At 41.8% G+C, this 15786-nt stretch overlaps 1 protein-coding gene and 1 pseudogene across 1 annotated transcript; both read left to right on the forward strand.

The window, feature by feature from the left end:
• Positions 1-655: 655 nt before the first annotated feature.
• On the forward strand, positions 656-14375 carry LOC147761123 (uncharacterized). The gene is made up of 7 exons (XM_087016163.1): positions 656-751; positions 1171-2055; positions 2294-2459; positions 2827-2882; positions 11817-12101; positions 12516-12754; positions 13057-14375. Exons 1-7 carry the CDS (start codon positions 718-720, stop codon positions 13837-13839), a joined length of 2448 nt encoding a protein of 815 aa, XP_086872289.1. The 5' UTR covers positions 656-717; the 3' UTR covers positions 13840-14375.
• On the forward strand, positions 5344-10471 carry LOC147761124 (uncharacterized; annotated as a pseudogene).
• Positions 14376-15786: the final 1411 nt, after the last annotated feature.

Genomic DNA, 15786 nt, shown 5'->3' on the forward strand with positions numbered 1-15786 from the left:
GTGACAGCTTACCGATATTTTTTGCGGTAACACCATTTCCACACATACGTCATGCTTGGTCTCAAACACCAATATATTTGGTGTCATTCATAGAGGGTGGAAGTGTGTTTCGCTTCCGATGGATTGTATTTACATTTAGACCTGTTCAGTTTGTACGGAATTTCCAAACAAAAGGACCATTGTTCGGTTTTTCCATTTGCCATTAATCAAATTGAAAGGAAACTGGTTTCACCGGGTACCATATACCAATCGAATATTCACAGTCAGGCTACCTATACATACACTGTGAAGCGATAATTTAAGATTTTTTTTTAGTCTTCCCGAATACCTTTGACACTGTGATATTAAAGCATTCAGTGGTTAACAAAGCGACGTATAGTCACAAGCGCCTTGAACGAACTTCTAATATAGTTCATATGCCCATAAACAACGGATACGTCTCTTACGTACGACCATCAGGGCCTATTAAGGCGTTGCACAAGATCAATGTACTGAGTTGATATCGTGTTTTAAGTTTTTAGAGTAAACTGTCTAATTTTATGGTTATTAATGAAATATGACAATACTTGCACAAATATACTAGGGTTAAGTCGCTTTTGCATGTTTTTTTTTAATTGCAATGCTTTCAACTTCATATGCTTTTACGCAGACGATGCCGAGGATGACTCGGATGAAGACTATGACGACCCGGATGCAGACGTGTTTGTATGGAGGGCGATGGGGTCCAGCTCGGACATGCAGCACATGCAAGGTAACTTATTTCTTATCTGTGGTGTCGAAGCAGGGTACCTCATATTGAATAACTCTGTCGCACTCACGCTCGCGAGCACACATACACACACACTCACGCAAAGTCATGCATACACACGCATGCACACACAAACACACACACACACACATTTAATCTGGAGGTAAGACTGGACTGTACGGGTTGGTCTTTACACCCTGGAGTACCTACGTGAGTTGATATATTGCTTACTGCCCAGTTTCTACAGTATATCCGCTACCATCTATAAAGGTTTAGTTATGAATTTTCCATCTGGTCATTAGTACATATGCACCCATGAACAGACACATTTTGTTCATTGTCATGGTACGCGTATGTGTGCAAGTGGTTTCACACCGTGGTTGGTATCTCATCCCCGTTATTCACCATCTGTTTTGCTTCAGATCACTACGAAGCTATCATGCAAGACATTGCCTACGAGGCCGCAGAAGTCACAGCGGGCAGAAGAGACGTCCCTCCCCGACTTCACTCAAAATACGCTGGCTGGGAGAGGCGAATGCAATACGATCAGAACGCCGAACAACAACGTCCATCGGACGGCAGGAAGAAACGAAGGTCCAAAGGACGAAAACGACCGAAAAATGCAAAGCCGAGTGGTGCGCTGGACGGGTCACAAGAAGGCGAAGGTTTGCTTGTAGAGAAGTATGCAGACCCCACCTGCGATGATTCGTACGACTGGAGCAACGATTCATTTTACTCCTTTACCAGCGACGACCTGGGGGAACCCGGTTCCAGCAGGACAAAAGCGTCCGGCCCGATGGAATATTACGATTCTGGAGAAGACGAATATGAAGACCGACAGCAGTCTGGGGCAGCGGGGAGGGTCACTGCGGAGAAAGAGAAACATCGGGTGGCTGGCAAAAAGAACCGCGACCGCGATGAATCTATCAAACAAAAACAGTCTCATCGTACCCAAGACCAAACTTACATGCATAGAGACAAGGGTGCGATTAAGTCGAGGCAGGATTCTGGTGGCTTTGAAAGCAAAATAATAGTCCAGGACACATCTGGGGGATACGAACAACAAGGTGCTGACGGTGTCCAAGGTGTCGGTTCAAAGCGTCCATCTCACTTGGCGTCGCCTGTCCGACAGGCCAAGCAGCACGTGAGTCGTATAACGGCAGACCTAAGCGACAGGTCTGTAGTGTCCCCAAGGAACACGAAGAGCAGATTACAGATCCTTAATCCGGCGGTCAAGAACAGGACAGGCCAACCCAGTACAAGGCAAGGCAAGCTGGAGGCGCCGCGTTTTGCTGTTGATCAATCGGGTATGTTTCAATGTAGACACGCGCATGAGTGAATAACACCAATATCCGATAAATTTTAAGCTAAGCCTGACCTCTGTACTTTTGGTGATTTACCATGCAAAAATGTAATTAAATAACTGATCCCAACAATGTGGTATAAATTTCAATTGTGGTAGCATGTATTACATGGATTTGTTTTTACCGCTGCCACATTTGTTTTGAACACACTCTATTAAAACTCAATGTCTTTAACCATCAGGTTACTCCTTAGATGACCAGTCCTCACAACTGGACACCGTGACCGGTCCGGCTCAGGTGGAGATCGATATTGATGTGCAGAGTGTCCAAGAGACCCACTACCGTCCGGCTAAGGCATTGAAACGGCAAGAAAGTGTAGCAGTCAGGCAGGAGAAAATCACACACAAGTAAGCCGCCAGACATTCATCCGCGGCCTGTACGATGTTTGATTCACCGTGTAATATATATGTATAAAATAAAGGAAAACTTTAAGTTTTAATTTGTTTACTAATTGAATACATGCACCGTTACTTTGCATGGTCAGAAGTTTAAATTTACGTACTAAATACATATATAAAAATTTACAAATATACATGACTTACTATTCGAGGCAACTACTGGCTTACATTTAATATAACGTAGTAACAGGAAGGTCCGAAGGTTTTATAATGTAATTTAATTAAGGTATTGACGGTGGTGTTTGCAATCTTTCTAAGAAAATCACATGAATACTGCAAGATATATGATTAAAATGTAATTCACTTGTGCTTTCAGTAGTCGCAAAGCGGACTTAGAAGCAGGCGGGTCATTGAAAAAAGACGCAAAAGCAGGTAAGTTTTCATTATGGTAGATGTAAAGAAATTTTATTAATATAATTTTGTTAATATCAGAAATGATGTTACAATGTTTCCTTTTGATCTACGACTATTTTCACGTGTCCACAGGGTTTACGTGTATAACCTCATCTTAGGTGTTCAGGGACGTAGGCCGATTTGGGGGGGGGGGGGGGGATAGGCAATGGAGCAACCCCTTCAGATTTCTTAAAGAGACCTTTAAACTGTAAAGCTATTCCTTTTTTCCCCAGTCCATCAGAGGGCTTTTTAAGGAAGTGCCCAGTTGACCACTACAAGCGGTACAAATAACCTGCTTTTAAATAAATAAAAAACATACAAACAAACACATAAATTTTAGAATAAAAGTATTCGTTAGCCTCCAACAGTCCACATAACATAATGTAACCTGAGGAGGTATCGAAATAAAGATTTGCTAAATCAGTAGAGAAGCGTCGTCATCAGGATACAGCGAGACAAGCTTAACTCGTTGACCCCTGTTTTGCCATTCAACATGCGAATACTAGATTGCATAAACAGCACTTTATGAAGTAATTTCCTCCGGGGAAATAAGCAATTTATTAGACGTGTGGCGAGAATTGACCATCCGCCCAATGTCATTACTTGATTATTTTGTTTGAACTCGTGTCCTGTACATGTACGTAGGTGAGAAGATTGCCAGCATTGTCTTTTACTGAATGAAAAAGAGGATTAATACAATCATATTCTTAGGCCCTCTTCAAGTACATACATATTTGACCCTTACATATCTTCTTGCTTAAGAGTTTCGTAAAAGAGAGAAGCATATACTATTTTGTCTTTCGTTGTCTGCATCATGAATATTTTAGCAGCTTGGATAACATGAATGGAATCGAAACCAAACTTTGCTCGATCTCGAGGGAACATGACACGATCCCCATTATATGACATTTATATTTACTTTATATCGAGTGTCAAAAGTTCGATATTTTTCTAAATACGCGGATAATGCTTTCGTTGGGATTAATTTAGCATCATATATATGTAGTAATCGCAGAACCAGAAGACCCCTCATTTAGTTTCTGATTAGATGACCCCCCCCCACCCCTTCAAAATAAATAAATAAATAAATAAACAAATGGACAAATAAAGTCAAGCAAAAAGAGACTAAATCAAGGAACTAGAGCCCCACATATGGTTGGTAAAAGCTATCTTCTGTTTTTTCTGTCTCAAGGGCGCTGGGCATTTTGTGTATCCTTCCTGCACTCGTTCCCCCTCTTTAGCAAACTCCTTGAACCCCCTCTATTCCGCTACAAATATGAAATATACGAATTGTAATTTAGCATGTTGCATAGTATGATTGCACCGCATTGTATTTGAATCGCATCATATTTTTCTGTTGAACAATGAAGTCTTTGCAATTTTCTGCAGTATTATTTGATGTAAATAGCCATCCACATATAGTAAAAAAAAAAGCCAGAAAATATCAAAGCTTGAAACATGATTGATTTATTGATCGATTTGGTAATTATACTAGAGCTTTCATCTACAAAGTTGCAAAGCCTTGGCTTTAATCTTCCAATTAGCTAGCGTGACATTTACCCAGATGAATTATTTATTGGCAATTACTATATGATAATCTCCAGACTGGGGTGTCAATTACAACGTGAATTCGTTTCTCTTGACCAGCCTCAAGCCGGTTATCATCTGCTTTGGAAAACAAAAGAAGAAAAGAAATTGTATATAAATCTATCGTTGGGTGTAAGGAGCCCTTTGCCCCGGTACCTCTTCAACCGTGTTTATATACATGCAGAGCCCGTATAAGGTGTGAGGAGGAAGGGAATCTATTAATATTTAGTATTTATTAGTATTTGAGTAACATAGGCCAAACCGGTCCAACTGCGCTTGGTTTTCAATATGAAGGCGAAAATAAGATATTATCACATGTGTTACATGTAAATTTTATTAGATACCATTGTTGATAATTAAACAAAAAAAATAGAATATGATACGACACGCCACCATCTACTTCAACTGATCTAATGACCGTGACCCATTATTTATTTATCACTTTTATTATTATTTTTTTTATTATTATAATTATTATTTTATTTATTTATTTTATTTTTTTTTTTTTTGGAGGGGGAGTCAAAAGTCTTTTGTCAAGTTTCTGCATACTGTATATCGTTATAATGTATCATTTCTTTTTCTAAAATATGTCAGTGAATCCATAAAATAATACTTTAAACTAGTGGTCTAACACCGATATGTCATTAAGTAGGCGCTGTTAATCTGCAGCAGTATCTAATCCAGTGGGTCTATCGTCAGAGAGGCTATCTGAGCTGTCATTCAATTGTCACTATGGTACATGGACTGTCCGAGCCTTTATCCACAGGGCACATTATTACACATGCGCACTCGCGTTCACACTCGCGCATTTCATTTTCATTGACGATTAAACCAAAGCCATCCCTCTCTCATCATGATAGGACTTACATTGGTGGCTGGACATTTTCAAGCCATGGACGCAGTGGCACTAAATGGACACTTCTACCTCCCAATCTTCCTTGTATTTACTGCACTCAGCGACCACAAATTGGACGGCATAAGATTTGTTGTACCTCAAAGCGGTGGCGATTCCTATTCAGCTGGGCTATTTCTAACCAAAGAAATTGGAGTGCCATCAAATATGCTGGCCAGCGTTCGCTTCACCAAATTTGACCTTGAGCTCTCCGACGGATGCGACAAAGATTACATGGTGATTACTTCGCGCAAAACACCGTTTTCTAACAGCATAGCTAGAACTATATATACTCTCTGGGGATCTGTATGTGGCACGCATTCGTATCTCGAACCCAGTATTCTTAATGTTCAACTTTACTTGAACGCTTCAGTTGAACTTATATTCAGTAGCGACCTAGATGTACATGCAGCAGGGTTGGAGGCTGACATAGACGTGGTGTTCGATAATGAAGATCGCGAATTGGCGTGTGCGCACGTGGTGACGTCACCATATGAAGGGTGGATCCGAGTCCACCGTGCTTATTCTACGGCGGGATGCAAGTTTTATCTGACCGCTCCTGCAGAATATGTCCTGCAAGTCCGACTTGATAAAGGACATGGTGTCCTCTGCGGTTCATTTATATTTTATGACGTGACGGAATTTAATGAAGTGAGGTTACATTCCCATGCCATGAATAGTTCTAGGCAATTTTTATCCCTTCTTGGAAATTACGACCAAATGAGCATTGAATGGGTACCATGCGCCGCCGCACTACAAGACGACGTACGTGTCGAATACAAAGCCATTCCCCGTAAAATGGTGGAACCATTTTCATGCGACCAAGAGTACAACCTTTTTGAGGGGAGCTGTTATCGGTTAAGGAATCATGATCGGCCAGTCACGTGGTCTGAAGCTGAGACCGAGTGTGCGAGAGATTCAGGCCATCTTGTCAGCATACAGACACGGCGAGAAGCTCGCTTCCTGGGCCGATTACTTAATAGATTTGAAATTTTGTATCATCAGGATGTATGTTCTAATTTCTACTGCACCAGTGCAATCTACATAGGGCTTAAATATACAAACCAGGTAAGCTTTTTTCATATTTAACGTTTTGAACAGTGAAGACAGTATAACCTTACAAGCACAATGCCTTTTAAAGTATTGCAACGTTCTTACTAGCAGATTTTGATACTAAAAATCCTCTATCAGCATACTTCATAGTAAAGCACAAGCAATAAAACGCTTGATAATAAAGAACATAAAATTTAGATAATACAGTTATGGAATATATTCAATGAAGTGGGTTATAAATTGTTTCGTTCAAATATTAGTGTTTTTGAAGCCAATATATATGACATCAATGTAAGCACAAGATCGATTATTAACGACTGCATGCTTCGTGAAACGGGCCCCAGAATCGTTAGATAACCAAAAGCAACCCCTTGAACTCTGTGTTACCCGCGGGCAGCGCCCTGGGACAACCTTATCTGTGCAATAAAGCGCATTCATATTGGTGTGCGTGTGTTTCGGTTGATGTGTGAGCGTGTATGTGTGCGCGTGTGTTTATGTATGCGTCCGTGTGTGCGTGCGTAGGCTTGCGTGAGTCTGCGCTCGCTCCCTCGCGCACACGTGTGTGTATGTGCGTCTCCCTCTTTGGGATAGTTGCATCTCCACCTCTCTTCTCAATATTTCTTTCTTTCAAATTTAATTCCAGGTATATAACTGGACGGACGGAGGAGCTTTCGTTTACAGTGAATGGTATGGCCCAAAGATTTATGGATTCAACTCCTATAAGATTCCTTTTTTACTGGAATCAATTGTTTCGGAGGAAGTACTGCAACCGGCTCAGGGCGCCGAACGTGATTGCACTATTATGATGGCGTTTCTATCATGCCCAAATTTGTCTCACGACAAAACACGCTGGGGTAACTGGGTTAAAGTCCCTTGTCACCAGCCAATATGCTGTATGACCGCCATCTGTGAGAAGCCTGCAGCCCCGGTCACAAAAACAGATTCAAGTACAGGCATTTCCAAATCTTTTCTGGCAAAAGGCATAACATCATACCGGTATACACACAATGAAACGTTCTGTCCAGAAAGTTGGGTGTACATAGCAGGGCGCTGTTTGTTTCTTTACACCTTGGCCCAGATTGAAGCCTTTTTGAGGGTTGGCAGCAGAACTACGTATGTCTCACATTACCATCCACGATATTGGCGCTTACCGGCCGGCAGCAACCTCACCTATAGCGCCGCTGTAGAGGCATGCAGGTCTCTGAACGGAGATTTAGCCGTCTTTAACGAAACTTTAGACAAGAACCAAGATATTCTTCAGTATATCAGCATTTGGGGCAAAGAACTCTCTTGGATATCGCCAAGTACACGGAAATTATACGGTTCCAGATTGCTCTCAGGTATCTCAGCAGTGTGGGTGAGATCCCAAGAGAACCAATGCAGAAGGCTTATATATGTTAACCATTCATTCATAAACGATGAGGACGGTTTATGCCAGCATCCCGACCACAGTGAGTCACTCTTGGCTCTTTGTGAGACAGATCCGAAACAGAGCGTTGTCAACTGCTCACAACACCAATACAGGTGTCAAGATGGCAGTTGTATATCTACTGTTAATGTGTGTGATGGAACCTCAGACTGTGCCAAAGGGGAAGATGAGAAGAACTGTACTTGTGGACAACACACCTACCAGTGTTCCGATGGTACGTGTATCCCAATTAGTAAAGTATGTAACCATGTCAACGACTGTCCCAATGGTACAGACGACGAGAATTTTTGTGTCTATCCACCTTGTAATACTGACCAGTACAGATGTGAAAATGGGCAGTGCATTAGTGGGGAAGAAATGTGCAACTTTTTCAAAGACTGTTTGGATGGCTCCGACGAAATTCCCAAAGTTTCGTGCACATGCGAGAAAAATACAAAGTGTTACTCAGGCAAGTGTCTAGCTCCTCAAAAGATAGATGACCGCTATCCGGACTGTTATGGAGTGACACAGGAGGACGAGCCACTTTCAGTGATACCAACCATTAAGCGCAAGTCCTCAAATTGTCAAGATGGTACTTGGCAGACCATTATAGTTCTGCCGTATTGTGTGAAGACGAATAAAATGAGATGCACGAAGGAACACGTCCGGTGTGTTGATCGGCAGCTGGCATGCGTTCACGATAAACTGAAACACGAACGATTTGAGACTTGCAGGGGATTTGAACATTTGCAAAACTGCGCCAGATTTCAGTGTCCACACATGTACAAGTGCCCTGGCTCGTTTTGTGTCCCACTTCGACAGGTGTGCGACGGGGAGAAGGACTGTCCACGGGGAGAGGACGAGGCTGTTTGCGACAATCACACGTGCCCCAATGGTTTCAGGTGCAAAGGAGAGACCCAGTGTCTGCACCAGAGCGAGGTATGCAACGGTGTGGTCAACTGCAAATTTTCTGATGACGACGAAAGGTTCTGTGAAATAAAGACATGCCCCATGAACTGCGTCTGTAACGGGCATTACGTTGACTGTACTGGAGGTAATGCGTCCGAGATACCAAGCATATCAACATATACCAGAAGTCTTGCTTTTGGGGACAACAGACTCCATTTAGCAAACGAAACGTTCCAAGGATATTTCATGCTCTTAAAACTAAATATCAGTTCGAACGGAATAGACTTTATTCCTAACCGGACATTTATTCATTTAAATAACTTGTTAGAGTTAGACCTACGGCATAACAAATTTTCATCCCTGCAGGCAAATACCTTCAATGGCTTGACAAATTTGAATGTCCTTTTGCTAAGTGGAAACCCATTAACTGAAATTTCCCCCGGGGCATTCGATGGCGTTTCTAAGCTACGTGCACTAGATCTTAGTAACCTTCAAATCAAGGCCGTCCATGCAAACACGTTTCAAGGTTTAGTCTCTTTAAAGTATTAGAACGTAAGTTATAACAAAATTGCCGTTTTAAAAGATGGCGCTTTCCAAGGCTTGTCCTATTTGGATACAGTTGATATGTCTGGAAATGAAGGCATCTTTGTCGAAACTGGCGTTTTCCTTTCTTTTTCTGCTAACTCATTAAAGACGGACAGGTTTGGTATCTGTTGTCTCGCTGTTGGCAAGGTAAATGAATGTTTACCTAAACCTGACGAATTTTCCTCGTGCTCCGAACTGCTTTACGATAAGTTCTTACAGGTCTCTGTCTGGGTCGTAGGAATTCTAAGTTTGGTTGGGAATGTTTTCGTTTTTGTAAGCAGACTCAGAAAACAAAAAATGACCCCTCCGATATTTTTTATAGTTAATCTGGCAGTTTCTGATTGCCTAATGGGTGTGTATTTGATCATCATCGGTTCGATGGACACCCTGTACCGTGGGGAATACTTTGTTTACGCTGAGGTCTGGACAGACAGTGTGTTATGCAAGACCGCAGGATTCCTTTCCATGCTTTCAACATTGATGTCTATGCTGATATTGGTTCTGATTACAACTGATAGAATGATAGCCATTGTTTTCTGTATGTCGTGCCGCAAACTAGGGATGAAAAGAGCGTCCGTTTTAGTGACAGTTGGGTGGGCTTTTTGCTTTATTACAAGCGTCATTCCTTGTTTCGAAAGTGGATATTTTGACAAATTCTACGGTCATAATTCTGTGTGTATACCATTTACGATAAGCAGAGTATACTTTGGTGGTCGTGAGTATGCCTACGCCATGTTTTTGTTTACCGCTCTTATCGCTTTTGTGTACGTTACAGGGGCATATATATGCATTATTAAAAGCGTCTTTGAAACCCATCAGAAATCTGGACGTGAGGGTTCTGATGAAGTTACTCTTCTGAAAAAAGTATCTGTCATTTTACTAACGGATTTTGTATGCTGGGGACCAGTGACCTTGCTAGGGTTTCTAAGTATGGCTAACGTGCCAATTCCACCGCAGGTGTCAAGCTGGGTAGCCGTATTCGTGATGCCGTTCAACTCTGCGATCAACCCTTATTTGTACACTCTTGCCAACGTTAAATTTTGCGGTAAGAAAGAACAACAATCACTGACACCTAAAACTTCTCTAAATAGATCTAATAATCAAAACCAAAGCAACAAAAGCGTAAATGCCTGAACTGACGTGCTTTGTCAGCAAGGTTCTTACAGTGCAGCGTTCAACTGTAACGAACTAAGGTTTCAGTAAGGGAAAAACGCAGGGAGTAAAGGATAGGATCTGGTGATCCATTTGTTTTTATTTTTTAATGTTCAGTATATATTACGTTTTCCAACACAAACATTTAGTTGAGGCTTTATGTAGTCCAAGCATTTTACCGACTGTTTAAGGTATCATTTTTAAAATCATGAATGTGAAAAAATTATTTATGGATTTTTGGATGTTTTCATATTATAAAGTCAGTCTTCTTGATCTGTAATGGTTCATTTGTAATATTTTATTTTCTATAGGTTTCCGATTTGCGCCTTTTGAGTAGTTTGCTTTATTATGGATTTTTTATGTTGTATGGAATCGTTTGTAAGTTGGCCTTTTTATCCTGCCAGTGGCCTTTTTATCCTGCCAATATAATCAGAACGTGGTTCACAAGAACACGTGGAAAGAAAAGACATGATGAGGATGCGTATGCAGTGAGAGAATACGTAGCCTGGGAACAACATCGACCTCTATTTTATTGTTTCTGATGGTTTATATATACGTATTAATTTATATAAATGTTATTGTGGATGAAGAAACATGGAACAGATGGAAGTGTTAACCATGCACCCAAAACATATGCCATGTGCCAGGGAGGGCTGTCAGTTTAGACATAGTGTTGTCCCTGCTTTGAGTCGGATACCTATAGGTTTGCCTATTGTATTCAACATTTATTTCCTGCATCATAGACTACAGGTATGTATATGTATGATCGGTATATACATTATATTTGTATGTTACATAAATTATCTGGAATAAATGATATCATCTACCATCCCTTTTCATTATAATTGATCAATTGGTAAAATGGCCGCTAATTAGTTGACCGAAAAATAAGGAATGACGCCCAGATAGCCATTAGTGCAATGAAGACCAAAAGCTGCAAACGCTGTTGAGTACAGGTCATTCGCGAAAGTCTAAAGGTTTTTATCTCTACAAGCAGTCAAACGAGATGACCCTTGGTTGGAATTTTTTACGTGAACCTCTAAAAACAACCCTGTCTTATAATAATATAACAACCCTCTTCTCACTTGCTTTTCCACTCCCACAATATGAAATTACGATGAGCGCATTTTACAATCCTATTGGTCTTGCCAATAAAATGGACGAGGACCGTAGTTGACCCTCCTTCCCCGCTGGAGATTGTTGACCAATAATTTGTTTTGGGGTTTGTCTAATACAAACATCTATGATTAATTGTACACAGAAGATGTCTTGATATTTTTGTAGTTGTGGCGTGCGGTGTACTAAAAAGCCAAATTCATTCTGTCAGATACAAATAACAAGGCCGTCCTTCAGCTCCCTGGCCAGTCAAGGGGTACTTCAGTGGCCACACGTACTGTCCCTCTCAAGAACAGGTACTCTCTTTCTGAGGCGCCCGTTGAGGCGGATATCCCAACAAAGAAAACGACGAGCACCTTGAATGCTTCCGGCAGCGCCCGTGGAACGGGAAGGACCCAGAGCGTCATGAAAACTGCTTCCAAAATGAGCTCAGAGAGCCAAACGGGAAGGACCGCCAGCGGGTTGAAAAGCGTCTCGAATGTTAGCACCACTCAAGGTACGTCGGCAGTAAATCTTCATGAAAGCCTTTTCAGTTCCGTTTTTACAATCTCTCCTTACAATATAGCTTCGTCTATGAAGCAAGACCGATCCAAGGTGTTCAGAAGCATTTGTAACAACAAACAAATGCCAGGTATGACTGGAGCTATTTAGACTGGCTAACATGAAACTGATAATGACAATGTCGATTAACCTTTAAGAAAATATAAGACAAACTGTACTAAGGGTACTTTTGCGGTAAATAAGACAGCAAACATTTTCGCGTAATCTGCTTTTGTAACTTTTATTCTAACATATTTTAAACTTCCGCCAGTTCTCACTGCGTTAAGTCCAGGTTCTGTGTTTTTCTAACTATTCATTATTGATTCAACTTGGAGTTCCCAAATATTTCATGGACCCTATTTACCTTCAGCTTGGAAACCCCCATCTAGGGGCGTGGACATGGTACCTCCACGTGGCATTGGAGGGGCGGCCACACTGAAGCAGACCACTGGGAGCGTCCAGCCGTCAGGTGCTCCAACCACACCTTTAAAACAAAGAAACTTACTGCCCGATGTGGTCAGCACAGTGGCCATTAAACCGCCGAAGGTGATCCCGCCGAAGGTGATCCCTTCTGTGACAACTTCTAGCAAAAGAGAGGCACAGTCACGTGTAAGTCCATGTTTCGATATGGGTTTCTTAAGGGTGCCTATATTTATTAATTTGATAAATTATAAAAAATTAAACATAGTCCTCATAGTCTCATTTGTGTCTGATGTCACCCTTGGGCAAGCTGTTGAATATGCTATATAGTTTTCTTTTTTAATGGCCCGGTAACGTTTATTAATGAGTATATGCTAGATATTAATTTTGAACAGTTCGAAAAAGCGATGGCAATGTTTTTTAAATGGATTAAAACTAACAATAATACTACAATTAGTATAAGAAACTCCATTGCGCGCTTAATTATGCAGGAGTCATCACCGGAAACGGAAGTGAGTAGTTGTAGCAGCGCCTTGTCTTCTGTCACTTACTGTTCAACCATCGAGAGCGATACTTCCCGACATTTCCTCCCAAACCTTGACAGCCTTGGCGGCGAGATGTCCATATTGGCCTTCACTCCTGCGTACGGGTTCTCGTTCTTTCCGCTTCTGGGCCCCCAAAAGATTTACAACGACAGTTTGCTATGCAACAGCAAACAGCTGTCAAAGCTATGCAGAGACAGGTCATCGGTGAAGAGGTCCAAGGTGAAAGGCCGAAAGGGGGCGGCAATCGATGCAGAAAAACAAGCAAAAAGCAACCGAACCAGCGAAACGTTACATCTTTCTAAGAAAATGCAGAGAAGAGCGTCAAATCCGAATCCTATCACCAGATTTCTAAAGAAGCGCGAGCCCAAAGTTCGCTCTGCGCCGAAGCCGCGTGACGTCAGCACAATGAAGCCCCAGCTGTCGGCGCTGTACGAGGAAATGAGTGAACAGCGCGTTGTTCACTCGAGTGAACCGCGCTTACTGACGAAAACATCCTCTCACGAAATCGAGTCGAAAAATTTGGATGCTTCCAAGTTACCTGCTGTCGAGATTCCGGCCACATCCGAAAAATACGTGTCTGAGAGCTCAGATATTAAAAACAGTGGAACCAAACGAGAAGAAGAAACTAACAGCCTCGAACCGTGCACCTCCGCCAACCAAGAATCCAGGCTAAGCGTTGTGTTAGATAGATGGGAAAATCCACAGGCGAATCAGAGAGAGGATATATAGATTACACTCGCACTGATGCCAACAGAATTGTCTTTTAGACGCCTTATACTGTTCTCTTAATGCTACAAGGGTGACTTCGTACCTGGCCGTGCACCTACATATGTTCGAAACAGGCGGAGGGTGCTTCCCCTTTATTGTGCCGGATACTTGACAGTTTCTATTCTTTGGCCGCCTGGAAGCTTACAATTTAAGTTTGCGTGAGCAAGTGAAGAACCGCTATTGGCTTTCCGATGCTAATTTTTGGTTATTATTATTATTACTTTTCCGTATATAAGCATTGTTTTAGGAGGTAATCTTTAGTAGCAATTTTTCTTAATGAACGGTGCACATTGTTCAGCCTCTATTTAACATAAAACGCATGTTTTCGCGTAAAAGAAAAAGAAACTGTCTTCTTGTTTTGTTTAATTTTATTTTCACCACTGGAGAGACGCGAGTCTACAAAGCGCTTGTAGTACCGGGTATATTAGTACATGAAATGCATCAGTTGAAATACTATAGATATTCTATATCGAGAATAAAATTCTGTGAATACTTTATACTTAGCGTACTAATTACAAAATGACGGACCATGTGAGACTGGCAAGTACAGCCTACCGCCATGATCCATTACACCCCTCTTCCAGCTGAGGCAAACCAAAACTGGTTTGAACAGATCCTCGACATCGTTCATCACAAACAGTCTCTGCAGTGACATTATGGTATGTTTCTTTTGATACAAATTGGAAACAGTTTCTGAAAACAACGCAATCAGAAAGTTTATCATCAGTATTCCTACGACACTAACATAGACCACGTGGATTGCCATGATTGCGTAGACAATAGGAGAGTTTACGTCCTCCGTGACATTGACCATGTTAAGAATCATTGCGAATGTTGTGTAATAGGCGTATATTAAATTTGTGTAATCACCATAGCATTGGCTTCGGAAGTATGCGTACATAACGATTAAGAAGGAAAAACTCACTACTACAGCCAAGAGAGTGAATTGCAACATGTCGTACAGAAGATGGCGCACAATTTGAACAAAATGTCCAAATTTTGGAAACAACTGTAGAACGTATAATACGTTCCAGGCGTTTAAAAAAGAACCTATGGCCATCGCTACCAAAGCAAAGGAGTCTATAATGCCAGTCCTTATACTTTGGATCATTAACAAGAACATTGTAGCCACGCATACATTCATAACAAAGTTAACCATTTCGTAAAAGCGAACGCTGACTATCGTGTTTTTCTTGTTGCGTATCTCTCTTTCATGGACAATTAAATGCTTGTACCTCTTAACGTGAACTTTGTATGAGGTCATCAGTTTCCCAATAACACCAAGTATGATATTAAGCAACGACGGGGCAAATACACAATAAACGGATATATCCCCCACGTTATAAGCCCATTTGACGAAATCGTCAACCGTCACGTCCTCCCAGCATGGATCCGCCGACGTATTGGCACTGGACAGCGCAGATGTCGTTACGTTAGTGCCAGAACCAGATGTTCTGTAATATCTCCGGAACCAAAGAGCAATGACAGCCAGCCAAAACATCACAGCGTACACTATGCGCCAGGCGCCCATGAGGAGCAAGAACGGCCACAGACTGGACACGCTGTTGTCCACCATGGCGGCTATCACAGGAGTTTCCATAAAAGACAGTAGCGCGGGTTCTTTCAGCACTTCTGTGTCGAACGCCGCTATGGCTTTTCTTGGCGCCACCAGATAGCGGTTCGCTGGTTTGCTGGAATTCGCCACGTGATACTCCGTGAGGTCATACCACGTGACTTGATCGAACCCACGCGTAATTTTGGGGAATTTGAAAACCCCTTCTGTATCCAGTATCACCAGGATCATGCTCAGTGAAGGCAGGAGTGTAGCTAGTTCAAGTGGGCGAAGACCAGCGTCATCCTCCTGGTGAAGTAGAGTGGCCATATTGTCACGTGATAATACGTCATTGA

This window comes from Lingula anatina, chromosome 6 (genome assembly GCF_051362555.1).
Source record: "Lingula anatina isolate TDL-2025a chromosome 6, LinAna3.0, whole genome shotgun sequence".
Classification (NCBI taxonomy): Eukaryota; Metazoa; Brachiopoda; class Lingulata; order Lingulida; family Lingulidae; genus Lingula; species Lingula anatina.